Source organism: Perognathus longimembris, chromosome 8 (genome assembly GCF_023159225.1).
Source record: "Perognathus longimembris pacificus isolate PPM17 chromosome 8, ASM2315922v1, whole genome shotgun sequence".
NCBI classification, from domain to species: Eukaryota; Metazoa; Chordata; class Mammalia; order Rodentia; family Heteromyidae; genus Perognathus; species Perognathus longimembris.
In genome coordinates, this window is record NC_063168.1 from 28528928 (window position 1) to 28556491 (window position 27564).

A 27564-nucleotide genomic window follows, 5' to 3' on the forward strand; every position below is an offset into this window, starting at 1 on the left:
ACAGATCTTTTGGTGGAGACATTGTGGTGGGGATTGGTGGGATTCAAGCCAATTTCCCACTCAGCACATATGCCAAATACTAGGACTACATGGGTTAGGAGGCAAAAACTCTTAAGGAGGAAACCTTCCCCTAAAAAAATAGTGTTTTATCAGACTTTGGTGACAGTGATGAGTTGAGACCTTCCAAGGGGGAGGGGACATACACAATATACTAGGCTTTGAGTTGATAACTCTGGAAGGCTAGAAAAAGCATACATAGACTGAGCCTTAGCAGGATAATGTCCAGCCTTGAGTCAGTACAGTTCCTGAGTAGAATAAGCCCCTATGCTATCTGCTGGCTATCTGCTGGCCAGAAGAAGCCAACACCACTGGTGCAACTATTATTTATTTATAGACAGTGTGCATCATTCTTTAAATGTGCTGAAAGTTTAGGATCATATGTCTGAAAACCAAAAGAAAAACGAAACAATAGAAATAGAACCAAACCCATTAGGTATTGGGTTAAGGTATGAAGACTCTTAAAATAACTCATTAGTATGTTTATGAAAATATGGAGGAGGAGGAGGAGGAAGGGGAGGAGGAGGAGGGGGAGGAGCAAGAACAGAAAACAAGTAGAGGGCTGGGAATATGGCCTATTGGCAAGAGTGCTTTCCTCGTATACATGAAGCCCTGGGTTCGATTCCCCAGCACCACATATATAGGAAATGTCCAGAAGTGGCACTGTGGCTCAAGTGGCAGAGTGCTAGCCTTGAGCAAACAAAATAAGCCAGGGACAGTGCTTAGGCCCTGAGTCCAAGGCCCAGGACTGGCAAAAAAATGAAGAAGAAGAAGAAGAAAACAAGTAGAAACTATGGAACTACTAATCATTGACTGCATACAAATCATGTGCTAGATACATGCCAGGTGCTTTACACATGCAATTGCATTTCTTAATCTTAAATACATTTTATAATCCCAGCCCGTGGAAGGTTGAGGCAAGAGGATAATAAGTTAGAGGACTCGCTGGGCTAACTAGGAGACCTTGTCTCAAAACAAAAGCAAAATTATATTAAAAAACCCCGAAACTATAAAATATAGTCTGTTTTACACATGACAGAGAGAATTACTAGTGTGTGTCTGTCATGCCTATTTCCTTCTTTCTTTCTCATCTAGTCCACTTCTCCTCAGGAAGGGAGAAGACTTGTCAGTTTTATTGTCGGATATCTTAAATAGGTACAAAAATAGAGGACCAGAGAGTGAGGGAGTTACATCATTGGGGCTGTCAGTTTACAATACATGGTGAGTGGGAGGAGGACTGAGAGAGGAACAGGGAAGGACTAGGGGTTGAGAGAAAGAGGAGTAAAGAGAGAAACTAAAAGGTCCTAAAAACAGTTAAGATCAATTAAGGTTAGGGAAAATTAAGGAATGAAGGAGAAAATTTTGGGAAATGCCACTGTGTTTATGAGTTAGATCCTTTAGCTCAAAGCTGGTATACTATCCCTAGAGCCATAGCTCTACTTCCAGCTTTTTTTCTGTGATTAATTGGAGATTCGAGTCTCAAGGACTTCCTGTCTGGGCTAGCTTTGAATCTTAATCCTCAGATCTCAGCCTCTAGTGGCTAGGATGATAAGACATGATTCCCCCCGCCCCCCCCCCAGGCTTTCTTTAGTATTCTTTAGAAGTGCAAATATAGGAATTTAAAAGTGACTTTTGAGTCTACGGTTAATGTTACTTTACTATGGCATTTGTACAGCGACTAAGCCATATGGGCCACTAGTTTCATTAGGATTACAAATAGGTAAATGCACCCAAGCTTAGAGAAGTAGGTTCCCGAAGATACTTTCCCCTGGAAAGTAATGAAGTACTCAGGAACTTAGGAATTGCGAAGTCCAGAATTTTCCTGGACAATACATATTACATTTTACTACAACATTTTAGAAAACTGCCTTGCTCTGACTTGCCTAAAAAGAGAGTTAATGAAAGATAAATTTTCCGTCTTAACTCAAATTTGACTAAAGACTGAGGAACTGGTTAGTAAAGTAGAAAAAGTGGTTGAAATACTAAGAAACAACTACTAGAGTTTGAGGCAAGTCAAATTCACATCTCAGAGTATAAGTCAAATCATTAGATCATGTACTTTAAGAGCTATTTGAAGCTGGGTGACAATGGCTCATGCCTATAATCTTAGCTACTCAGGAGGCTGAGATCTGAAGATCTTGATTCGGAGAGGCCCCTAGGAACACAATTAACCAGCAAAAAGCCAGAAGTGGGAGTGTTTAAGTGGTCGAGTGACAGCCATGAGTGAAAAGGCCAGGCAAGACAGTGAAGCACTGAGTTCAAGCCTCAGCATTGGTATACATATATGCACGCGTGCATGCGCACACGCGTGCATGCGCGCGCGCGCGCACACACGCAAATACATGTTTTCGGTGCTAAGTATTAAACCCACACACATAGGCAAGTTCTCTATCACTGAGACATATCACGAGTCACTTTTTTTTTTTTCCTGACCCTGGGGCTTGAACTCAGGGCCTGGGTGCTATCCGGAGCTTCTTTGTGCTCAAGGCTATTGCTCTACTACCTGAGTCACAGTGTCACTTCTGGCCTTTTCTGAGTAATTTATTGAAATAAAAGTCTCACGGACTTTCCTGCCTCAGCTGGCTTCAAACTATGATCCTCAGATCTCAACCTCCTGAGTAGCTAGGATTACAGATGCCAGTGCCCATAAAATATTTTTTAAGTCAAGGAATGGCAGACACATTGCTGTATTTCAGTATTAATTGATAGGCAGTATGTAAAAGGGAGGCATTGAGACAAATGAAGACATTGTTGCAATATTGAAGGGCAGGTGATAAAGGACAGTGATAAAAATAATGGAAGAAGGCAAGTGCAGTAGGTGCTGTAGAGAGAGAATAACTAAGATTTACTAAGTGACTAGATATGGGCACATGGGAAAACAGGTGATAATAGGGGAATGCTTCAAGAAAATTAAAATGGTGCCTGTGTGCAAGGAAAGATTGGAGCAGGCAAGCCCATTAGGAGTCAACTGGATAAGATTTGGTAAGAACAAGAGGTGGAACAGGAAAGCAAGAGTGCGATTCATATGACTTAGTGGTGAGTATGTAAAAAGGATGAGATGCCTGAAAATGGCTGAGGTTTCAAGGCTGGGTGAACAGACAATGGCAATGCAGCTATTAACAGAAGGACAGAAGGTAGAATGAGAAGTTAGCTGGAGGGGAGACATCACAGTGAGAAAGCCAAGGCAAGAGTTACACAAGAAGCTGACTTGACATAAGATTTCAAAAGAATATCTGAAAAAGTGTAAGGAAGAACACAAAACAATGGACAGAGATAAAAAGGTATAGAGAATGTGTGAAAATAGGATCAGGAAGGTTTGAACTCTGCTATAAAAATATACTTGTTAAATGAGTGAGTTAAAGCTTGTGAAAAAGTTATAAGCAACACTGTGACTCTGCAACCTACTGTCATTCAGGAGTTTTGCTGCCTGGAGACTATGTCATGTGAACTAAGAGCCATTTAAAACTGTTGTCTAAAAGAAGAAGACGCCTAAAAAAGATTCTATCTTTTCTAGACCTAAAAGTACATTTTCAATCTGGTGACGAAATAATAAAGAACTGTAGCACAAGAAAGACAAAGAGGGGCTGGGAATATGGCCTAGTGGCAAGAGCGCCTGCCTTATATACATGAAGCCCTGGGTTCGATTCCCCAGCACCACATATATAGAAAACGGCCAGAAGTGGCGCTGTGTCTCAAGTGGCAGAGTACTAGCCTTGAGCAAAAAGAAACCAGGGGCAGTGCTCAGGCCCTGAGTCCAAGGCCCAGGACTGGCAACAACAACAACAACAACAAAAAAAAAAAAAAAAGAAAAGAAAAGAAAGACAAAGAGCAGCCAGGTGTCATTGACTCACGCCTGTAATCCCAGCTACTCAGGAAGCTGAGATCTGAGGATCAGCGTTCAAAGACAGCCAGGGCAGGAAAGTCCATGAGATTCTTATCTCAACAAATGACTCAAAAAAGCCAGAAGTGCTGCTATAGCTTAAGTGTTAGAACACTTGCCTTGAGCAAAAGAAGCTCTAGGACAGGGCCCAACCCAGAGTTCATGCCCCAGGGCCAGAAAAAAAAGAAAAAAGAAAAAAGAAAAAGAAAACAAAGCAGTAATGAGTATCTAGCTAGTTAAACTAACAGTCAGACAAGTATAGAAGCTTGGAATGTGAGGGAAGAGTTAGCCTTAGTGAGGTAGTCTGCATTATCTGGATATATCTAGAGTAGGGAATTTAGTAAAGAAATGAAAAGAGTGGGGCTGGGGATATGGCCTAGTGGCAAGAGCGCCTGCCTTATATACATGAGGCCCTGGGTTCAATTCCCTAGCACCACATATACAGAAAATGGCCAGAAGGGGCGCTGTGGCTCAAGTGGCAGAGTGCTAGCCCTGAGCAAAAAGAAGCCAGGGACAGTGCTCAAGCCCTGAGTCCAAGCCACAGGACTGGCCAAAAAAAAAAAAAAAAAAAAAAAAAAAAAAAAAAAAAAGAAATGAAAAGAGTGGCTTTGTAGTAAGTAGAACTAGGTTCAAATTCTGACTTGACCACTTTGGTAGCTTTGCGACCTTTCGTAAGTCACTTGGCCTCTTAGTTTTTTCTATCTGTAAAAATAGAAGCAAGTATCCCCACCTCACAGAGTATTGAGGATTAAATAAGGTAAAACATGCACTTGGTTAAGAGCTTATCACTTAGTAAATGCTCCCCCCAAAAGGTATTTATTAGTGATTGATTAACCACAAGTGTGGATTTCCAAAAAAGGAGTGATAAAGGTGAAGTCTCTTTTTCCTAGCCTGGTACATAGTGTTAAGTATTTGTCAAATAAAGAAATTAGGAAATACAGACTCAGTGGCAAGGATACTCTGGTTTTTTTTTTTTTGTTTGTTTGTTTGTTTTTGCCTGTCCAGGATCATTGTACTTGCTAGGCAAGTGCTTTGCCACTAAGATACATCCTAGCCTTTGTTCCTAATTTAAAAAATCATTGCATATAACACTGAAATGAACATTCTGCAATATAGTTTTGCCTCCTTTTCTGACTATTTTCTTGGGCAATATTCCAAACAAAATTGTTGAAGGGTATAATTTTCCAGAAAATTTATACTTCCTCTAACAGCATGTTTAAATGCCAAAGTCTGTTTAAAATATGTACTATGAGCCACTTGGAGAAATTTGTTCCCAGTGATGTATCTATCATCTTCCAGATTCTGAGGAACTAAGTGAAGTAAATAGAGAACTGAGATGTTAGGCACTAACAGTTATAACTGGTCTGTTGTCTTTGCTCTGCAAAGACAGGAGGTCGTTATTCTTCATACAGGAAACAGGAACTCAGTGGGTGGACCCTGAAAAGGAGTATGGGCTTTGAAACAGGAAAAGAAATCTTTTGACAGTGAAAGAGACACAAAGATGTGCTGTCCTGATCACCAATATTCCTTATTCTATATCTGTCCTTGGGTACTTCTATTTATAGTTCTTTTATTTAATTTTTAAGTGGGGTGTGTGTGTGTGTGTGTGTGTGTGTGTGTGTGTGTGTGTGTGTATGTGTGTGTGTGTGTGTGTGTGTGTGTGTGTGTGTGTGTGTGTGCTTTTTAATCTTTTTATTTCCATTTTGTGGAATGACTTCCAAATTGTTCAGGTCAGAAATGAAACTGTTATTTGATACTTTACCTTACTCTCTATGTCCAGCATTTCACCAAGTTCTAATGGTTCTATATCTAAAATATTTCTCTGTTTTATTTTTCTCCAGTAGACTTTAGCCCAAGCACAATTTTCTCCATCCTACATTACTACATAGTACCCTTCTACCTTCTTCTGTTTTAAATCTTGCTTTTGTTACAAATGTCTGCTCAAGTTTTATACACATACACACACATATTTATTTTTATTTTGGGTCAGTCGTGGGCTTGAACTCTGGGCATGGGCGCTATCCCTGAGCTCTTCAGTTCAAGGCTACCACTTGGGCCACATAGGGCCAGTTCCTCAAGTAATATTTTAAAATATAAAATGATTCCTTTTTTTTTGGCCAGTCCTGGGCCTTGGACTCAGGGCCTGAGCACTGTCCCTGGCTTCTTCCTGCTCAAGGTTAGCACTCTGCCACCTGAGCCACAGCGCCCCTGCTGGCCGTTTTCCATATATGTGGTGCTGGGGAATCGAACCGAGAGCTTCATGTGTTAGAGGCAAGCGCTCTTGCCACTAGGCCATATTCCCAGCCCTCTTTCTTTTTTTTTTTTTTTTGCCAGTCCTGGGGCTTGAACTCAGGGCCTGAGAATTGTCCCTGGCTTCCTTTTTGCTCAAGGCTAGCACTCTACCACTTGAGCCATAGCACCACTTCCGGCCTTTTCTATATATGTGGTGCTGAGGATTCGAACCCTGGGCTTCGTGTATACGAGGCAAGCATTCTTGCCACTAGGCCATATTCTCAGCCCACCCCTTTTCTATTTATGATAAAGTCCTTACTCTAACCTGACTGACACATCTCTGCTAACTTCTCCAACTTCACTGTTTGCCTCTTTCCTCCTTGCTCCATTCAGTCATAATGCTTTTCTGTTCTTGATTCTTTCAGTTCTTTTAAGACTTAGGGTTTTTGCATATGCCTTTCCCCAAACCTGGAGTGGTTTTGTCATCTGACTGATTCCTACTTATCTTACAGGCCTCAGACAGGCCCTTTTATACTACTTTTCTTTTCCTTTGTAATTGTCTCACAATTAAGAGAATAAGAATGTGAATATAATCTGCTTCTGATAGTGAAAGAGATACAGAGTTATATACTGCCTTAACAATCACTCATTCAGATATATATGAAAAACAATCTGTGTATATGTCTGCCTTTTCCATTAAAGAGTAGGTTTCTTGTAGGCATAATGTCTACTATATCACCAATGAACATACATCTAGGATTTAGTACAATGTCTGCCATAGACCAAGAGATTTTTGTTGTTGTTTTTTGGTGGTACTGGGGTTTGAACTCAGGGCCTCATATTTGCCAGGCAAGTGCTCTACTACTTGAGTTACATTCCCAGCCCTTTAAGGAATCTTAATTTAAAGGAACAGTAATATTCAGCACAATGTTAGGAAGAAAGGTTTTAAAATACCATTACTGGGCTGGGAATGTGGCTTAGTGGTACAGTGCTTGCCTAACATTCATGAGGAACTGGGTTCAATTCCTTGGTACCCCATAAATAAAATATTTTAAAATAGCATTAATTAAAGAAAATTCATTATTGCCATTTAAATATTAAGTTATTATAAAATAGGAAAATTTCAAGCTTATTGATATACAATTGATTTCAGAAATTGTTCTCTTCACCGGCTGAGTAGCCCAACTTTTTTTTTTTTTGTCTGATTTACACTTAGAGATATTTCCTAAGTCTCTGGAATTGCTAGCTATGAGATCAGTAGGAATTGTATTTGCCTGTGTTGGCCTGTGTTTGGACAACCTGTCATCACTCAGATCACAGGTAATGTGAGGCTAAAGTCTGGGAAGCCATCTGGTAAAGTGTGCTGATCTCTCCTTTAGAGTCATCTATTTCTTTTTCTTTTTTTCTGCCAGTCTTGGGGCTTGAACTCAGGGCCTGAACACTGTCCATGGCTTCTTTTTGTTCAAGGCTAGCACTCTACCATTTGAGCCACAGAGCCACTTCCAGTTTTTTCTATTTATGTTGTGCTGAAGCATGGAACCCAGGGCTTCATGCATGTGAGGCAAGCACTGTACCACTAAACCACATTCCTAGCCTTTAGAGTCATCTAACAAAGGCAGGTCATATTAATTCCAAATTTCAGAGTGAATCTTTTTTTTTTCTGTCCTCTTTCAGGAGTTGAGGCAGGTCTGGAATTAGGGAAGAATTAGTCGCTGCTGTCCTACAGTTGGTATCTGAATATTCTTTTTCACATGGGGACATGGGCACTCACCAATAGGCTATGACACAGAGCATGAAAATGCTGCTGATTTGTCTCCAGCTCATCCCAGTCCAGCTGCCAACAGCTCGTGGGTCTTAGGATGAAGGGGAGTCCATATGTCAGTGACTCACAGAGCCCACTAGATTTTAGAGCCCTAGAAAGAGACAAAGGCAAAGACTTTACAGGGCTCCTTAGTAACTTTAGAACCTGTACATTGATCCACATAAATTCATCTTAAATGTAGGACCGTATTATAAAAGCATTTGGGATTAGAGTCTATGCATTATCCATCTTTGTATGGCCAACATCAGCATAGAATCTGGTATGCAGAAGATTCTCAAAGCTCAAGAATCTGTACATAGGTCCTATGCTTATGAATAGAAAGCAGTAAAAATAGCCTTTTCCAATATTGTTAATTCTAACTTAGACTTGGTTTCTTTGGAAGCAGGAATTTTAACACTCAGAGAACAGGAGGGCTGGGAGTAGAATCTGTAGACTACTAGCTCCTAGAAAGTTGGAACTCTATACTAATGCCTATGTAGTAAGCACTCAATAAACATTTACTGAATGGCTGAATACCTTTCAAATCATCTTGCTTTTCTCCAGAGACAGCCTGAGTTTCCAAATCTCATGCTGCAGCATTTCTAGCATCTACTATTTGTGCCTCCACATGCTGAATAGTTCAAACTTGGTTTTTCATACCGTACTAGTAATTGCTACCTTGGAACTAACTCTGCCTGATACATACTTAGAAATATAGCCTGCAGCTCTAGACTTCCTAGACAGAAACTAGAAAGAATAGCACTTGCACAGACTGGGGAGGTTCCTTTGTACCTACTTGATTACTTGGAGCTTATAGTGAGAGGATGATGACTGGGAAGCCATATGGTAGAGTGTACTGAGGTCTCCTTTGGGGTCATCTATTCTCAAGGTGCCATCAGCTGTACCAGGAAGCAAGGATGGGCTGAGAAGCCGCTCTTGGAGATCACATTTCAGGCACACTACAATAAAAGTGGCATTGGAGGAGAGATTGTAGGCCACAAGTTACCTCAGGCTAAGCCATTAAGAGACAACATCTGCTATCCATTTCCTCTCTCTCAAGCAAGCAAGGGAAAGGAAGAGGCAGGGAGTAGGCAGAGGGAAATGCTTTAGTTTGAGACAATAAAGCAGGTTTGTGACCTATAGTGTATCTATTACTCTACCCAATAGTTAGCTTATTTTCTGTGCCTGTCATGATTTTTACCATTTCACTTCTCGCCTGGCTGAGCTGTCCTATATTGACAGATCTGGCTTCTAACCCAATCCAAGAGGAACATGTATGAAATAAGCAGTGAATACCAAAATATACAGAGGCTCTTTGGCAACCACAGATGGAAATCTTCCCTCTGTAGCTTCCCTTTGGCTAAACTTTGGCATGACAGCAGATCAGATGGAGGAGGAGCAGGAAAGCAGAAGTCAAGCAGTCTGAAGACTGCTACTGTTTTTCTGCAGGCTTTCTAGAGACATTTTGGGGTATGGGTAGAACAAGGCCCTAAAGTAGCTTATTTTTAATTCCACAAAGAAACCTGGGATGACACTGATCAGGATTCATTGTTCTCATACACTGACATACTGAATTATAATTCTATTATACAACTACATAAAGATAATAAAATTATAACAAAGGAGAAAACTGTGCATAGGATCTTCAGGGCCTTGGAACATGACTATGGCATAGACAACAGTTCTGAGGGGTGCTTGTACTGTATAACACTATATCAAGCTTCTGCTCCAGCTGTTACTTCCACATGTTATAGGGTGCAATGTTTTGTAGCAATGTGCTTTAATTCTTGATACTGTAAAATTTTTTTCCAATAAAATATACGAATAGTTTTTCAATAAAATATACCTCATTTGAATACTGAAGGCAAACTTGCAAATGGACAGGTGTTGAGTGCTTGTGAGAAGGCTAGTAGCTGATGGTAGTAGTTTAAAAATGAATAACTTCAATGTGCGTTAAAACAACACAGTAACTTCAACATGAGACAATAAAGGTAGTATCATGGAAAAAACAGAGTGGCAGATTAGATGTCAATTTTAGCTGGCCCTTCGTGGCCCAGTTAATGATATAGATATTAATTTGGAATGAGATGGCTCTTGGCCTGGTAAGTTCTACAGCCTAAGAAGTCAATAGGAGAATTCTAGGTCTTTCTCATTTTTTTCTGTGTCTGGTTTATGTGTATTCTTCCATATCTGGTCTGTGAGCTTTAGGTCTGCACAGCTGTATTTATCTGGCTAAAGTTCTTAATGCTAGCTGAAGTAAGAACACCAACCTGGATAATTAAAAAAAAATACTGATGTCTGGGCAGTACTCTAGACCAATTAAATCAAGATTTTTGGGAGTAGAGCCCAGATAGAAGGGTGGTTTGTGTGTGCGTGTGCATATGTGTGAGTGTGTGTGTGTATATGTGTGTGTGAGTGCCAGTTCTAGGGCTTGAACAAAGGACCTGGGTACTGTCTCTGACCTTCATTTTACCAAAGGCTATTGCTATATCACTTGAGCCAGACCTCTACATCAGGTTTTTTTGTGGGTAGTTTATTTGAGGCAAGAGTCTGATGGATTTTCCTTGCCTGGGTAGGCTTCAAACTGTGATCCTCAGATCTTAGCCTCCTGAGTAGCTAGGATTATAGGCATGAGCAGATATAGGTATTTTTAATAAGTTCTTCATAGAGGGATAAATAAATGCAGTAGTGGTACTCTGTAGAAACTATGTTGAAAAGGAACTATTCAACTTGTGTGTAGGCATGGGAGGGAAAAATTGGGAGAGTATGAGGGAAGGAGTGACATTGTTAAAAGAGAAATGTATTTTTCACCTGACTTATATAATTGTAACCCCTGTGTACATTGCCTGTGTAGTACAATTAAAAAATAAGTTCCTCATTTAAGTTAAGCATCAATGGCTCACACCTGTAATTCTAACTATTCAGGAGGCTGAAATATGCAGATTGAGGTTTGAAGCCAGACTGGCGAAATAAAATTTGTGAGACCCTGATTTCCAGTTAGCCACCAAAAAAACAGAAGTGGAGTTGTGGCTCAAGTGGTCAAGTAGCCTTGAGCACAAAGCTCAGGGACAGGACTCAAGTCCTGTCCTAATTCAAGTCCTAAGACTATACATGCATGTGTGCACGTGTGTGCATGCACACATGCACACACACACACAAAGGTTGTTAGAAAGTCAGAAACTGCTTTCAACAGAAAGTTGTAAATGAATTCCAGAAAGTAGGATAGGGAGGAACTGATATAATTATCTTTGAACTAGATTAAAAAAGAAGGTCCTAGGAAGAAGATTATTACACAGAAAGAAAAGACAGATGATGTCAAGTTGTAAAAAAGCATTCCAAAACTGAGAGACAGATAGGAAAGGGGTCATTGTACAAAAAATGTACTCATTACCTGACTTATGTAACTGTAACCCCTTTGTATATCACCCTTACTAATAAGACTAAAAATAAAAAAGCATTCCAGTTCATAGATTTAAATGAGGGAGGAAAAAAGAGATCCGATGGCTACCCGACAGAAAGCATCATAATTCTATTTAATTATACCTTCAAAGAGCTTTTCCTGCCCTGAGAAAACAATGACAATAACAGAGACCTAAAAAATAGTGCCATTGTCTAAGAAAAAGTCCTCAGAGGAGGTTGGAACCCCAGTGAATCAGAGCCCATGAAGGGCTTTGGAAAGCATCACATACTATTCAGCCTTCAATGCTCTGTGATCTTTGTAAATACTATCTGTATTCTGTTCAATAAGAAAAATGGGTACAAACCCTCAACCCTAAAGAAGACATACCTTGATCCTTTCCCCTAGGAGTTAGATCCTTAAGGAATGGCTTCCCAAACTTCAGTGTGGCTGACAATAGTGATAGGCCCATCTCCTAATCCTGCCACCCAAGGTCCTAAGCCAATCTTCAGAAGGGATGGGAGAATAGATACTCCTACCATCTGGTGGAGTATCCTCACCAATTAGAACAATATTCAGGAAATTTCTGGCATGCCTGGAACATGGGTTTCTTTTGATTTCAATAACTGCCTGAATGCTTTGCAAACATGATTTTGGGCCACTAGTTGCCCTCCCTGTGGTTTGCCTCTGCTGTTGTCCCTCAATATTGATATTGTTGATATCTACCATATTAAAATGAGAACACTGAGAAAAAAATATATGATTCATTGGGTTCTTGTATAGTGTAGCTGTGCCCTATCATTGAAATCTAAGACTTTGCCCCTAAACCAATTGGCTCTTGCTGGCAGGGCTTAATTAAGTTCAGCTTTGTAATGGTATCACTTTTTAGAACTTTTCTCCTTTTTTTGTTTTCTGCCAGTCCTGGGGCTTGAACTCAGGGCCTGAGCACTGTCCCAGGCTTCTTTTTGCTCAAGGCTAGCACTCTACCACTTGAGCAATAGTGCCACTTCAGGCTTTTTCTATATATGGGTGCTGAGGAATTGAACCCAGAGTTTCATGTATAAGAGGGGAGTACTTTACCACTAGGCCATATTCCCAGCCCCAGAACTTTTCTCCTTATACCTCATACTAATACTGGACAGTCTCATTCAATCTCTAGGTCTCAAATAATTTGTATGTTGAGGATTCATCAATCTACAGTCCTAATCCTAGACAAAGATATTCTTTTTTTTTCTTCTGCCAGTCCTGGGACTTGGACTCAGGGCCTGAGCATTGTCCCTGGCTTCTTTCTTTTTTGCTCAAGGCTAGCACTCTGCCACTTGAGCCACAGCGCCACTTCTGGCCGTTTTCTGTATATGTGGTGCTGGGGAATTGAACCCAGGGCTTCATGTATATGAGGCAAGCACTCTTTCCACTAGGCCATATCCCCAGCCCCGACAAAGATATTCTTAATCTAAATAATATATCTTTTGTATACTTGGATTTTCACCAGCTCTAGAAATATTGCCGAAAGTCTGTGAAGGAAGAAGAAGGTGGATGTGTTCTTGGTCTGTTTCACTATTATGTAGCCAGGCTTTGAAGAAAATCTCCATGTCAACAACATCATTGTCTATAGTCTGAAGGTCAATGTCAGTTCCCAGGATGGAGTTCTCTGCAAAAGAAAGGAAAATAGTTAAGTATTTAATTTTTAATTACAAAGTTTGAAAATATAAAAGTTTAAATGCATCTGTCTTCTTTATGACTCATCAACTGCATCTGTAGATATCTATCCTTGAGACACTCTCAGACAGCACATGAAGAGACATATGCAAAGGTGTTCAGTACAGCATTGGTGTAATAATACCTCTAATAAAAAGTAATTCTAATGTGCATTAGTACATGGACACTGAATGTGCCATAATTCACCTATGGAAATATTTAAATAAACAATGGCACATTCAAACTTTGAAGTATTGTATAGCTGCTGCCAAAAGTAAGCCACATGTACTAATATGGGAAGCTAGGAGACAGGGAATAAATTAAGTTATAGAATAGGTATGATGCTATTTGCACAAACATAAAACTACCTGCATAGGAATGTGTATATATATATGTATGTACACATATATGTGTACCACACATATAAAAATGCATTTAAAAAGGTCCGAACTGTTAACAGTGAACGATACAGTTCCCTTTTTAAATTCATACTTCTGTATTATTTGAATTTGTGTTTTTTTTCCTGTTTTTTTTTTCCTGGCCCTGGGGCTCAAACTCAGGGCATGGACACTGTCCCTGTGCATCATTTGGCTCAAGGCAAGCGCTCTACCACTTGAGCCACAGCTCCACTTCCAGCTTTTTCTGAGTAGTTTATTGGAGATAAGAGTCTCACAGACTTTCCTGCTTGGGCTGGCTTTGAACCACAATCCTCAGATCTCAGCCTCCTGAGTGGCTAGGGTTATAGGTGGAAGCCACTGGTGCCTGGCCTTAATTTGGTTATTTTTTTTTTAAGGTTCTGGGAATTAAACCTAGGGACTCATGCCTGTTAGAAAGTCACCCTACCCGAGTCACATCCTCAGACAGTGAATTTCATTTCAGTTTTAAATTTTATATAGTTAAAAATGTTCTAGAGCTAGGTGCATGTGGCTCACCCCTGTCATCCTAGCTTCTTGGGAAGCTGAACTCTGAGCTTCCTGGTTTAGAGCCAGCCCAGGTAGCTAGATCCATGAGACACTTATCTCCAATTAATGACCAAAAAACTGGAACTGTAGGCGGAACTCAAGTAGTAGAGCTCCAACTATGAAGGAAAAAGCTGAGTAGGAACTTGAGGCCCTGAGGTCCTGAGTTCAAGTCTCAGTACCAGCACCTGCATGTGCATGCACCGCCCCTCATTTTATAGCAATATAAATTAAATACTTAGTTAACAAGTAGGGCTTCAGTTTTATGTTGTGTTGTAGTGAAAATATTAAATGATCACTTCTGTTCTAAAAAATCTTAAAAGAAAAAAAAATAGAAGAACTATGGGTTCCATCTTATGATCAGATTGTAATGTTAGTCACTGACACTATTTCACACTATAACTAAAGTTAGTGGTTGGTAGCAAGCAGGATGGAGATGATCTGGTGGTATGTGATCTGATCCCAAATGTGAATGAGATGTATTGGCTGGGTGGGGTAAGATGGCCTTGCTGGGATAGTTCTGGCTTGAGGCAGCACTAGCCCTGGCACTGGGGTGTGAGTCTTCACATAACAGTGTCAGTGAAAGCCAAGTATCAGGTGGTGGAGGAAGCATAGACAGAGGAAATGAGGCAAGAGCTGGAAAGAAACTGAGGAGGATCCCTCTTCGTGAGGGACTCTCTGAAATGCTTTCACAAAGGGCCTAAGAAAAACCAGTTGCTGTAATGAATTGCCTTCTGTGTGTAACTCATGAACCTCAGGGAGAAGGCAAGTTTATTTCTAGAACTACATTCCTGGAGACCTATTGGTAGAGGTAGCAAACTTTCCACAAGAAACAAAGGGGGTTCAGTCCAATGTATTGGCTCCAACACAGGGGAGGTATATGGGGAGAGTTAGAGGCCTTCACATGATAGTTAATGCTCTTATCCTGCAGCTGAACCTTGGCACCAACTGTATTTTCTTCTTTGGCCAGATGATTAGAACTCTGTCATTTTTAATGGATAGTAAAGAGGATTTATTTGGTAACTAGCAATTCATTCAGTTGCATTGTATATATATGATATTCTGAGCTCTTAAGTTGTCCCCCGTCCCCCAGCCTCAGGACTGCAGTTTGAACTCAGGTCTCCTACTTGCTAGGCAGCTGCTCTACCACTTGAGATATGCTTTCATCCTACATTTAAGGAATTTTAAAGTATTATTCTTTTTGCTTTTTAAAATTAGCATACATTAGTTGTTCATGGGAGGTTTCACTGTAACATTTCCACATACATATCCTGATCAACCTTACCTTCTCTATCACTATTATTCATTTCCCTTTCTTAAGACAATTTCAACAGGTTTCAATATTCTATTTTCACACATGCAAATAACCTACTTCAATTATATTCATTCTCATTCGCCCCTCTCCTCCCTCTATTGGTACTTTCCCCAAACAGAGCCTGTTTCACTTTTCAACTATTATTATTATTATCATCATCATCATCGTGTATTAACTGCATTGCACTAAAGGTTTTACTAAAAGCTGTATTCTGGATCATTCTTACCCAAATTTTCACCTCTTCCATCATGCTTCATAGTATTATAATGATAAATATGAAGTTATTGTTAAAGAAATATTCCTTGTAATTAAAAAATTCTTTCAAAAATAATGTAGGAATGTGAATAGAGTCAAAAATACTTCACATGTGTGAAATGGAACAATAAAGATTGTTTAGAATACTGGGATGGGAATGTGGCTTAGTGGTAGAGGGCCTGCTTAACATGCTTGATGCTCTGGGTTCAATTTCTCAGTACCACATACACAGAAAAAGCCACAAGTGGCCCTTTGGCTCAAGTGGTAGAATTCTGGCCTTGAGCAAAAGAGGCTCAGGGACAGTGCCCACACCCTGAAATCAAGCCCCAGGACTGGCAAAAAAAAAATTGTTTAGAATACTTAGGGGAAAAGGGCAGGAAAGAAGAGGGAGGTGAAAGAAGGAATGAATCTGATCAAGGTCAAGGTACACTGTATGCATATATAAAGATGTCAAAGTAAAATTGCCTTGTAAAACTAATGGATGCTAATAAAAATATAAAGAATTAAAAAAAGAATGTAAATTTTATTTTACCAAAGCAAGAAGTAATTAAAATTTTCCAAGCCAGTGAACTTGATTTTGTCTTGAGTAACAAGTATGGAAATAATTGTGCAGCTTCTCTTCCATGAGGTAAAAATAGTTATTAAAGCACAAGGATGCAGAACTGAAGCAATGGGATTCTGTAAAGACATTCAGAAAGTGGAGAAGGTAAACTTGCTGAGTTCCAATGACAGAATTTTGGACATGACAAATAAGTATAAAGGGTGGGAGATTAGAAATGCCTACCATGACCATTATGAGAATAAAAATATAGTTATCTTTTTTTAAAGAATCTAGAAATAAGAAAAAGAGGGCTTTCTCCAAACAGTTAAAACTATAAGACTCCAATATTGAGACTAATGAGAAAACAACTCCCTTAAGAATGGATGATGGTAGTGAGAATGACAAGATTGGTTGGTAGCTTTACTGATGGTACTGGCATGTGTGAAGGATGAATGTATTCATTGAAGAGGGAGAGGGCTCGCCAGATGTGACTCAGATCTCAGCTTCCAGAGTAGCTAGGATTATAGATAGTATGACCAGCTCTTTTAATAGCTTTTGGTTTACATTTGCAGTACATGCAGTACACGTTGTATATGTACAAATAGTATATCATTACCTGGGAACACATTTTATTTCTCTCATTTAAATAAAACTTAACAAGTGTAGGAATTGTTTCTTTTGGCATGAATCTTCTCTATTCCCTAGTTCAGTATGCTACACAGAGCTGAAGCTAGGCAAAGGCCTGTTGAGTTAAACAATTGCTCTTATTACTTTTCCTGTAAAGCTTCTGCTTCAGCTATGTTAGTCTCCTTGTCATATGACCTACTTCCTTCCTTCCTTCCTTCGAGCTTTTATTACTCTGTCACTCTATGGCCTGCCCCTCCTCTAGCATTCAACTCAGCTCTGACTTTTCCAGTTTTTCTTAACTTATATCTTCCCTTATCTGGCTTTAATTAGCATTCCTTGGTATCTGTGAATTTCATTTGGGCAATTTTAATCACATTTGTTAGTTCATCTCCTCTGAAATGGTTTTCTTCTCTCTCTCTGTTTTTTCCTGAGCTTATGAAAGGTAGTGGGATTTCATGAAATGATCAGGATTTGTCTTGTGCCTTGAAATTGTTACCAAAGTGGTTTTAGGTGAATAGGTTGTTAGTACAACCTATTTTTAGTGACCACAAGGCAAAATACCAGCTGTATTATATAGTATTATATAGTAGTACTAGTTCCTAGTAGTATGACCTACTTCCTACTTATAAGGTATTAAAATGTGATATTATTATCTAAAAATGGCATGCAATAGGTTTCTTCCTTCTCTTTCATCAGCAAAATGCTAGCTTCCATACGGTAAGAATGTATTTTTTGGGCTGGGAATGTGGCTTAGCATTAGAGTGCTTGCCTAGCATACATGAAGCCCTGGGTTCCATTCCTCAGTACCACATAAACAGAAAAGGCTAGAAGTGGAGCTGTGGCTCCTGAAGTAGAGTGCTAACCTTGAGCACAAAGAGGCTGAGGGGCAGTATCCAGACCCTGAGGTTGAGCCCAGGACCGGCAAAAAATTAAAAAAAGAATGTAGTTTTCTTTTTAAAACTTGTTTCTCCCAGTCACATTTCTTGGCTTCTATATTTTTTCCCTCACCACTACTGTACCTAAGAACAAGAGCATCTATTATTGAAAATACAACTAAATATGCTAAACCTGATGTTCAGGAGGAGACATCTCCCTTCTCAGATGAAGAGCAACTCCCATACTGGCCAAAGAGAGGGGAATTGTGGGTCCTAAAACACCAGTCCTGCTGACAGCAGGGTGACAGTAGTGAAGCTGCATTATGAAGCTGAAGAAAGGCCTATATCACTGCAACTATAGAGGAAGGCTACATTCACATTCCACTTTTGGACTTAGCCTGCCTCCCTGTGGCCACATGTAGTAACATCCTTCACTGAACTCTTCTATTTTTTTATTTTATTTATTTTTATTTTTTTCTTCTTGTCAAAGTGAAGTACAGAGGGGTTACAGTTTCATATGTAAGGCAGTGAGTACATTTCTTATCCACTTGTTACCTCCTCCCTCATTTCCCCCTGACTTCCCCTTCCCCATTCCCCTCTCCCCACCGTGAGTTGTACAGTTGGTTTACACCAAATGGTTTTATAAGTATTGCTTTTGGAATGGTTTGTCTTTTTATTCTTTGTCTCTCGATTTTGGTATTCCCTTGCCCTTCCCTAGTTCTAATACACATATATACAGTATCCAGGGTACTAAGATCAGATACAGTGATAGCAGGGGTAAAACCATGGGAAGGGAATATGAGAAAAAAAAAAAGGTATGGTTTCACATAGCATGTTGAAAATAATTACAACAATGCTATGCCACTTGTTTCCATAACATGGATTTCATTTTGCTTAGCATAATCTTACGTGTTCATATGGGCATAGCTATTGGGCTCTTGTGATCTTCTGCTATGACTAACCTAAACATGTACTAATTATTCCCTATGAGGGAAACCATAGAGTCCATGTTTCTTTGGGTCTGGCTCACTTCACTTAGTATGATTTTTTTCCCCAAGTCCTTCCATTTCCTTATTTTTATTTATTTATTTTTTTTGGCCAGTCCTGGGCCTTGGACTCAGGGCCTGAGCACTGTCCCTGGCTTCTTCCCGCTCAAGGCAAGCACTCTGCCACCTGAGCCACAGCGCCCCTTCTGGCCATTTTCCATATATGTGGTGCTGAGGAATCGAACAGAGAGCTTCATGTGTAGGAGGCAGGCACTCTTGCCACTAGGCCATATTCCCAGCCCTCCATTTCCTTATGAATGGGGCAGTGTTGTTCTTTCTGATAGAGGCATAGAATTCCATTGTGTATATGTACCACATTTCCTGATCCACTAGTCTACTGAGGGGCATCTGGGTTAGTTCCATATTTTAGCAATGACAAATTGTGCTGCGATTAACATTGTTGTACTTGTGGCTTTAGTGTGGTCTTGCTTGTAATCTTTTGGATAGATGCTCAAAAGTGGGGCTGCTGGGTCATAGGGGAGCTCTATGTTTAGCCTTCTGAGGAACCTCCATACCACTTCCAGAGTGGTTGAACAAATTTCCATTCCCACCAACAATGTAGTAGGGTTCCCTTTTGGCCACATCACCCCCAGCATTTGTTATTATTAGTTTTACTGATAATGGACATTCTTATTGGGGTGAGGTGGAATCTCAGTGTTGTTTTGATTTGCATTTCTTTTATGGTCAGTGATATAGAGCACTTCTGCAGGTATCTCTTGGCCCTTCTCATTTTCTCTTCAGAGAAGTCTCTTTTTAGGTCTTTAGCCCATTTTTTGAGGGGGCTCTTGGTTCTTTGAGGATTTGTTTTGGAGAAATTTAATTGAGTTCTATGTATATTTTAGATATGAGGCCTTTGCTCATTGTATGGCTTGTAAAGATCTTCTCCCAATCTGTGGGCTTTCTATTTATCTTGCAAGCTATGTCCTTTGCTGTGCACAAGCTCTACAGTTTGATGCATTCCCATTTTTCAAACCTTTCTTTGATTTGTTGCATTTCTGGGCCTTTATTAAGGAAGTTTCATCCTATGCCAAGGAACCAAGTGTTTCTCCTATTCCTTCTTATAGTGTTTTCAGGGTATCAATGAAATGAAAAAACCTCCCATGCTCTTGGATTAGGAGGATTAACATTGTGAAAATGGCAATATTGCCAAAGGCTATCTACAAATTCAATGCAATACCCATCAATATCCCACTCCATTCTTTAATGAAATAGAGGAAGCAATCCAGAAATTCATATGAAACAATAAAAGACCCTGAATAGCAAAAACAATCCTAAGTAGAAAGAATAGTGCTGGAGGAATTTGAATACCAAATTTCAAGCTGTATTACAAAGCTATAGTAATAAAAACAGCTTGGTACTGGCATAAGAACTAGTGGCAAGAGTGCTTGCCTCATATACATGAAGCCCTGGGTTCAATTCCCAAGCACCACATATATAGAAAACAGCCAGAAGTGGTGCTGTGACTCAAGTGGCAGAGTGCTAGCCTTGAGCAAAAGGAAGCCAGGGACAGTACTCAGGCTCTGAGTGCAAGGCCCAGGACTGGCAAAAAAAAAAAAAAAAAAGAAGAAAAAAAAAAAGAAGAAAAAAAAAAAAAGAAAAAAAAGAACAGACCTGAGGACCAATGGAACAGAACTGAAGACTCAGAAATGAACCGGCAGAACTATGGCGACTTAATCTTTCACAAAGGAGGGAAAAAAATAGGATGGAAGAAAGACAGCCTCTTCAACAAATGGTGCTGACAAAACTGGTTCAACACCTGTAACAAACTAAAACTAGAGCCTTATATATCGCCCTGCACCCAAATCAACTCCAAATGTATCAAAGACTTAGAAGTAAGCTCTTCTATTTTTTTAAGTGCTCATACTGGATTTGAATTCAGGGCCTAAAGTTCTTGCTCAACGCTGGTGCTCTATCATTTGATCCATACCTATAGTTCCTCTTCACTGAATTTTTAAGCTTCTCTTCTGAAAGGGCAATGATAACGACAAAACCTAAGAAATTCAAGTTATTGAAAATCCTCTACACATACCAGTACCATCAACAAAGCTACAGACCAATCTTGCCATTCTCAATAGCCATCCTCCCTTCTTAAGGGAGTTGTTTTCTCATTAGTCTCAATGTTGGAGTCTTATAAATTTAACTGTCTGGAGAAACTCCTCTTGTTCTTATTTCTAGATTCATAAAAATATAACTATATTTTTTCCCTTGGCATTGGTGGCTTACACCTGAATCCTAGCTACTCAAGAGCCTGAGATCTGAAGATTGTGTTCAAAGCCATCCTGGGCAAGAAAGTCTGTGACACTCCTATCTCCAATTAACCACCAGAAAACCAGAAAAGGAGCTGTGGCTCAAAGTGGTAGAATGCTAACCTTGAGCAAAAAATGCTCAGGGACAGTGCATAGGCCCTGCATTCAAGCGCCATGACTGGCAAAAAAAAAAAGAAACAAAAGAAAATCAAGCTCTGCCTTTGGCAGAATGAATGCCAAATCCCTTTCTTTTTTTTTCTGAGTAATTACTTATTTATTGTCAAAGTGATGTACAGAGGGGTTACAGTTTCATACATAAGGAAGTGGGTACATTTCTTGTTCAACTTGTTACTTCCTCCTTCATTCCACCCTCCCCCCCCATGGTTTTGTAAGTATTGCTTTTGGAGTCATTTGTCTTTTTATCCTTTGTCTCTCGATTTTGATTTTGAAAGAACCCTAAAACAGTGTTATGGAACCAAAATTTGCTTATAATGGAGTTTTCTACATGTATATGCAATAGCTGTACTTTTCAGCATAAAAAGTCTAGGGAACTAGGAAATAAAACTTTTACCCTGTCTTGCACATTTTCCCAGTTCCACAAAAGTCTCAGAGGCTAGGGCTATCCCTTCCAAATGACCCTCATGTGGCTTGTCCTTTACAATCATGGATGACATTGCGATATGGGAAACATTTGACATTGTATGTAGTTTCATCTGTATGTGTATAGCTGCATTTTGGTTGTTAGGGGAAGAGGATAGGTCCTCAGCTTTTATCAGATTTGCAAAGGGTCTTTGTGATCCCATCAAATGTCAATGTCCACTACAAAGAGCATGCAGTCACAATGTCAGCCTTCCTGAAGCAGTTTACAATCAGCAGAATCTACTCTCTTGATTACAGAAGTAGCTGTAAGATGTTAACTAGGATAAGTAATCAGAGCAGATAGAGTTTGTTTAAGCTGGTTTCTGGTGGCTTATGCCTGTAATTCTAGCTACGAAGGAGGCTTAGATCTGAGGATTGTGGTTTGAAGTCAGCCCAGCCAGGAAAATTCATGAGACTCTTACCTACAATAAACCACCAAAAAGCCAGAAATGGGAGCTGTAGCTCAAACAGTCGAACACTAGCTTTGAGCACAAAAGCTCAAGGAAAGTGCCCAGGCCCTGAGTTCAATCCCCAAGACTGACAAAGAAAAGAAAAGAAAAGAAAAGAAAACAGATTTGCCTGTCACTGAACAAAACAATGCAACTGCAGATCCTATGTGATGCGAGGAAATAAAAGCAGGAAAGGATAATGTGGACTATGAGCACATGTGGGTTTGTGTATGAATTTGTAGCTTGGCTGGACAGGGGAATATTCTTTAAAAAGGTAATAGTTGACTAGAAGACTTGAACAAAGTGAAATGAGTCATGTAAAGATATGTGGGAAGACTGCTCCTTTCAGGGTAGGGTAATGAGGAAAGTCAAAGGTCCTGAGGTGGGATTGGACTTGGTATGTTGGAGCACAATAAGAGAGAGAGAATGGGAAATGGTAATGAGCTGCTAAAGTGAAGGCTATGATCTCTAGATGAATGTGTTCATGTAGCAACATGTCACTATTCTTACTTTAAAGAAGAATGACTTCCTTATTGTGAGGCTTTGGTTTTGATCTAGTTGTATTCAAGATTGGAGCAGAGCAGATCTAGGGCTCCTTTTCCTTTCTCTTTTTCTTTGTAGGTTTTTTTTTGCTCCCCAGCATAGAACTAATATTTTAAAAAGTATTTTAGGGTGTGCCATGATGTTAGCTCTTGTGAAATGACCAGTGTCAGATTCAGCCCAGCCCTCCCATCACCCTTCTTCATGGCGTGGTGGTGGAAGGCAATGGGGATAGAGGGATGAGTCTGGAAGTTCCATGGGCAGAGCTCAAGCAGAGTCTCCTATGTCTGTAGTGGTCATATCCCTTTCCCAGCCCTGGTGAGCCATGCAGGAGTTTCTACCATTAAAAGCTGTCCACTCATCTGCCCTTCATCAAGCAAATACAGCTCAAGGTAGACTGAACAAAGACTCAAAACTAAAGAATGGAATACTTCCACATATATAATATAATCCATATATATGTATATGGATTAAACTTTGGTATACACAGGAGTGAGATCCAATGGTGTAACCCTTTTGAACAATTATGAGACAGAACCTAAAGGAGTATCAAGAATCTTAAACATGTCTTGACTTGGGGTGGGGGGTGGAAGCTAAGGCAAGGCAGATGAAAGAAGATTGGTGGGCAAATACAGTCACAATACTCAGTGTAAATGTGAAAATGGGACTAGGAAACAGATGGAGATGAGATAAGTGGGAGGGGAGGAGAGTGATGGAGGGGTAACTAATCAAGATACATTGTACACATGGATATGTTAATCTGAACTCCACTTATACAACTATTTGAAGATAGAATGAAATAGTAATGATTCACAATGGATGATTTTACACTGTTACTGATGAACTAGGGAGCTATGGGGCCTGGTGTGGGACCAGTCTTGTTTATACTGCTATAACAAAATATAATAGGCTAGGTGGCTTATAAATAATAGAACTTTATTCTACAGTTTTGGATGCAGAGAAATATAAAATCAAGATTCCAGTAGATTCAGTATTTGGAGAGGGTCTATTTCTTGGTTCCTAGGTGGCAATATTCTCACTGGTCCTCTTATGGCAAAGGGGACTAACAACGATGTTAATTTTTAGTAGGCTATTAAAACAGTTTTTTTTTTGCCAGTCCTGGGGATTTGAACTCAGGGCCTGAGCACTGTTCCTGGCTTCTTTTTGCTCAAGGCTAGCACTCTACCACGTGAGCTACAGAGCCCCTTCTAGCTATATACACACACACACACACACACACACACACACACACACACTTGTGGTGCTGAGGAATCAAACCCAGGGCTTCATGTATACGAGGCAAGCACTCTACCACTAGGCCACATTCCCAGCCCCTAAAATAGCTTTAAATTAAAGTAAGTATATTTAATCCCTACATGGTTTCTATATTTTATGTTAAGTGGTATCATATTGACTCTAAGTAGACTGTAAAAAGTTAAGGATATATAATGTAATCCCTAGAGCAATAATGAAAAATAAAGCAAAGATGAATAGCTAAATGACAATAGACAAATTGAAACAGAATTCTAAAAATGTTTAAACACCACTATCTGCAAAGAGCAGGGAAGCAGGGAATAAAGAACAACAATAAAAACAGATAAGAAAATATAAAACAGTAGGCCTAAATCTAACCATCAATATTTAAGGGAAAATGTCATGAATAAAACCAGAGGATAAAAAGGAAGACCAAGAGGTTGAAGGCATGGCTCAGGTGGTAGAGCACCAGCCAACAGGTGGAAGCCTCGGGTACTGAGTTTGTGTTCCAGTCTTGGGAAGAAAACCCCCCAATTATATGCTGTCTATAGACAAAGATATACGTTAACTATAAAGACACAAATGGATTGAAAGTAAATGGATGGGAATAATGAATGGTAAAGTAAGAGCCAGGAGAAATGAAAACATATGTCCACATAATGGTCTGTGCAGCAGTTTCATCCATAGCAGTCAAAGATGGGAAACAACCCACATCCTCATTAACAGGTGGATAGTTAAACAACATGTGGCATGTTCATGTAATATACTACTACTCAACAATATAAAGAAACTACTGATGTAAACAATATGGGTGAATCTTAAAATATGAACCATGATCTATGATCCATTTATGTAAAATGCAAACGAATTTTCAGATGGAAAGTAGATCTGTGGCCTATGGTGGGATGAAGGGAAGGATGATGTATGGAGAAACAAAAGGAGTTGACAATAGGAATCTTTTGAGAATTATGGAAATGTGTTGTATTTGATTGTAGTGATAACTATTTTTTTTGTGGGCCATGCTACAATAAAAGCACATTAAGTGTGCACTTCAAATGGCATGTAACTGAGTTGAATCCCAAGTACTCCACAAAAATACAAAACATATTTTTAAAAAAAGTTTTAAAACTTATTTAAATTTTCTTTTCTGGTCCTGGGGCTTGAAATCAGTGCCCGGGCTCTATCCATCAGCTTTTTTTCACCTTAAGGTTAGCACTCTGTGACTCAAGAGAGTCACATCTCTACTTCTAGGTTTTCTTTTTGGTGGTTAGCTGGAGATAAGAACCTCACAGACTTTCCCACTTGGGCTGGGAAATCCTTAGATCTTAGCTTTCTGAGTAGCTAGGAATACAGTCATGAGCCACTGTCATTATGCAAAAATATTTACTTATAAAAAAGAGACAGGTTATTATTTTTCTGAAACCATGGCTGCTACTAATGAGTTAAACAAATCCTTCTTTTTGTCAAAAAAATCTTTAGGTATTAAGCACAACAGTGGCTCTACTTTGGTCTTAATGCCCTAGGGAAATGACTTTGAGGCAGTTACCAAAGACAAACTCAATGAACATTTTTGTTTTCTGGTCTATTTTCTAAGACACTAAAAGAGGGAAACAAAGTCAATATCTGGAGTCTGACAATTGCATAGAAGCATAGGAGGGACTTCCCCCAACCTCTGGTTCTCTCTGGAATTCTTTAAAAAGCAATTATCTTCTTTGTTTGGATTGTTAACATTTTGTGTTTCCTGAGAACACATATGGACAAAATACCTTTCTAAAGGATCTTGACATTGATCTCTGGCAAACTCTAGGAGGAAATATTAAACAGATGGTTTGTAAGCACTTAGAAAAGGAACCTGATATTCTTGTGTACATGGCTGAGAATTGTAGGCAAGTTGATAGTATCATTAGGATGATTTGTAACTGGCTGAAAGACTTACATACTAGTGAGTACAGAATCTTATCAACCTAGTCAACTGCCTCTGAATGCCTAAATATATTGATAACAGTGGCCTTTTTAGTTTGGGCACATTTGTTTCATTCTGTAAAAAGCTATTATAAAATTTTTATTTTATATAAATAAAGACCTGAAATACATATGTAAGCTATAACAATAAATGGATATTCATGAATGCTTTTGTTCAGTGGAGCAGATCAAGTGGTACAGTGCCAGTCTTGAGTGAAAAAGCCAAGTAAGAGCACAAAGCAGCAAGAGTGCTAGGCCCTGGGTTCAAGCCCCAGTACTGGCACAAAAAAAAGATTAATTCTTTTTTTTGCTTTTAGAGACTGAGATTCTTTCTTGGGTACAGTCTCTGAAGGAAAAAAAAAGACATAGTCCATGCCCAAAGTGCTAAAGAGAAAGAAAATGACCTTCTCTCTCATGGATTCAGTTTGAAACTCAATGGGAAGGACAGTGAATGGTGTCTTGGAGAATTACAGTTGCATCAGCCTGGGTCATGACCTATTCTGTGACTAGAAAAGAGGAGATATTACCAGAGAAAGGGGATCTAAGAGATGCTGAGCAGACTAAGAAGGCCTTTCATAAATATGTCCTCAGCTAATTCAACAAATACTTCTTGATTATCTAGGATGTGGTATACTCTAGGATACAGACATGAGGAATCTCAACCAAAGTGTTTACAGAATGCAGACTGAAAAGACATCAAGGAATTCACAATTTAGATGAAGAGACAGAATTATCACACAATGAAGGAGTGGTGGACAATTCAATAAGGAAGATAGGTGCTGAATTGTGAATTGTATGCTGCAGATCACAAGTGATGTAGATGAGCTAATGAAAGGAACGTTAAAACAGTAGTCCTAAACTTGAATTAGGATAGAAGGGATGAGGAGGATGGAAGAGGATGGAAGAAGAAAGGGAAAGGAGTCAGGAAAAGCCTACTGTAGGTGGAGGAATGAGGAATAGAAAGGACTCTGTGAGAAGACTGGCTTGAGAAAAGTAGTGTGAGACCAAGGAAATATCAAAATCAAGAGACAAAGGATAAAAAGACAAACGACTCCAAAAGCAATACTTGCAAAACCATTTGATGTAAACCAACTAAACAACGCATGGGGGGAGAGGGAGAGGGGGAGGGTGGAGGGTGGAATGAGGGAGGAGGTAACAAATAGTACAAGAAATATACCCATGGCCTAACGTATGAAACTGTAACCCCTCTGTACGTCACTTTGACAATAAATAAGTAATTATTATTATAAACATTTTAAAATAAATCTAAACAAATTTATACTGAAAAAAAAGAGCTCACAAACCATACAGCTCAATCCTCTATCCAGCCAGGAAAATTTAGTGACCTCATGATGCCAGAGACATCCATATGTGTGAGAATTTAACAGGAACTACAACCTTAGTTACCAATCTGCCTACTTAATTATAGGGAAAGGGAGGAGAGAAGAGTGATATTTCTCATGTGGGAGTAGGAAGAGATCAATGCTATCAAAAAGTAGGCACTCTCAGGAAGTTAAGTATAAATTGTTGAATTATGGAGTATAAGCATTTTTTAACTAGTTTATATTCATCTAGTGCTCAGGTAATGGTTCACCCTCTTGCAGTGCTTTCTGTTTATACAGGCTCCTTCCAATATTATGCACACATAGAAATGCCCACTGCAGGGCTTAGGACATGGCTCAAGTAGTAAAGTATTGGCCTAGCAGGTGGGAGTCCATGAGCTCAATCCCCAGTACAATAAATAAACAAACTTCACTTACAAAACACAAGTTCAAAGATAAAATTATTGCT

The 27564-nt window shown here is 39.5% G+C and overlaps 1 protein-coding gene across 1 annotated transcript in view; it reads right to left on the minus strand.

Moving 5' to 3' along the window:
- LOC125356382 (meiosis 1 associated protein) overlaps window positions 1-27564 on the minus strand; it is a 52962-nt gene that overhangs the window by 17595 nt on the left and 7803 nt on the right. Inside the window, exons 4-6 of the mRNA XM_048352807.1 lie at window positions 12845-13018; window positions 8767-8929; window positions 7941-8082 (exon numbers count right to left, since the gene is read on the minus strand). Of these exons, the coding sequence (XP_048208764.1) occupies window positions 7941-8082; window positions 8767-8929; window positions 12845-13018 (479 nt within the window). The remainder of the gene's footprint in view (window positions 1-7940; window positions 8083-8766; window positions 8930-12844; window positions 13019-27564) is intronic.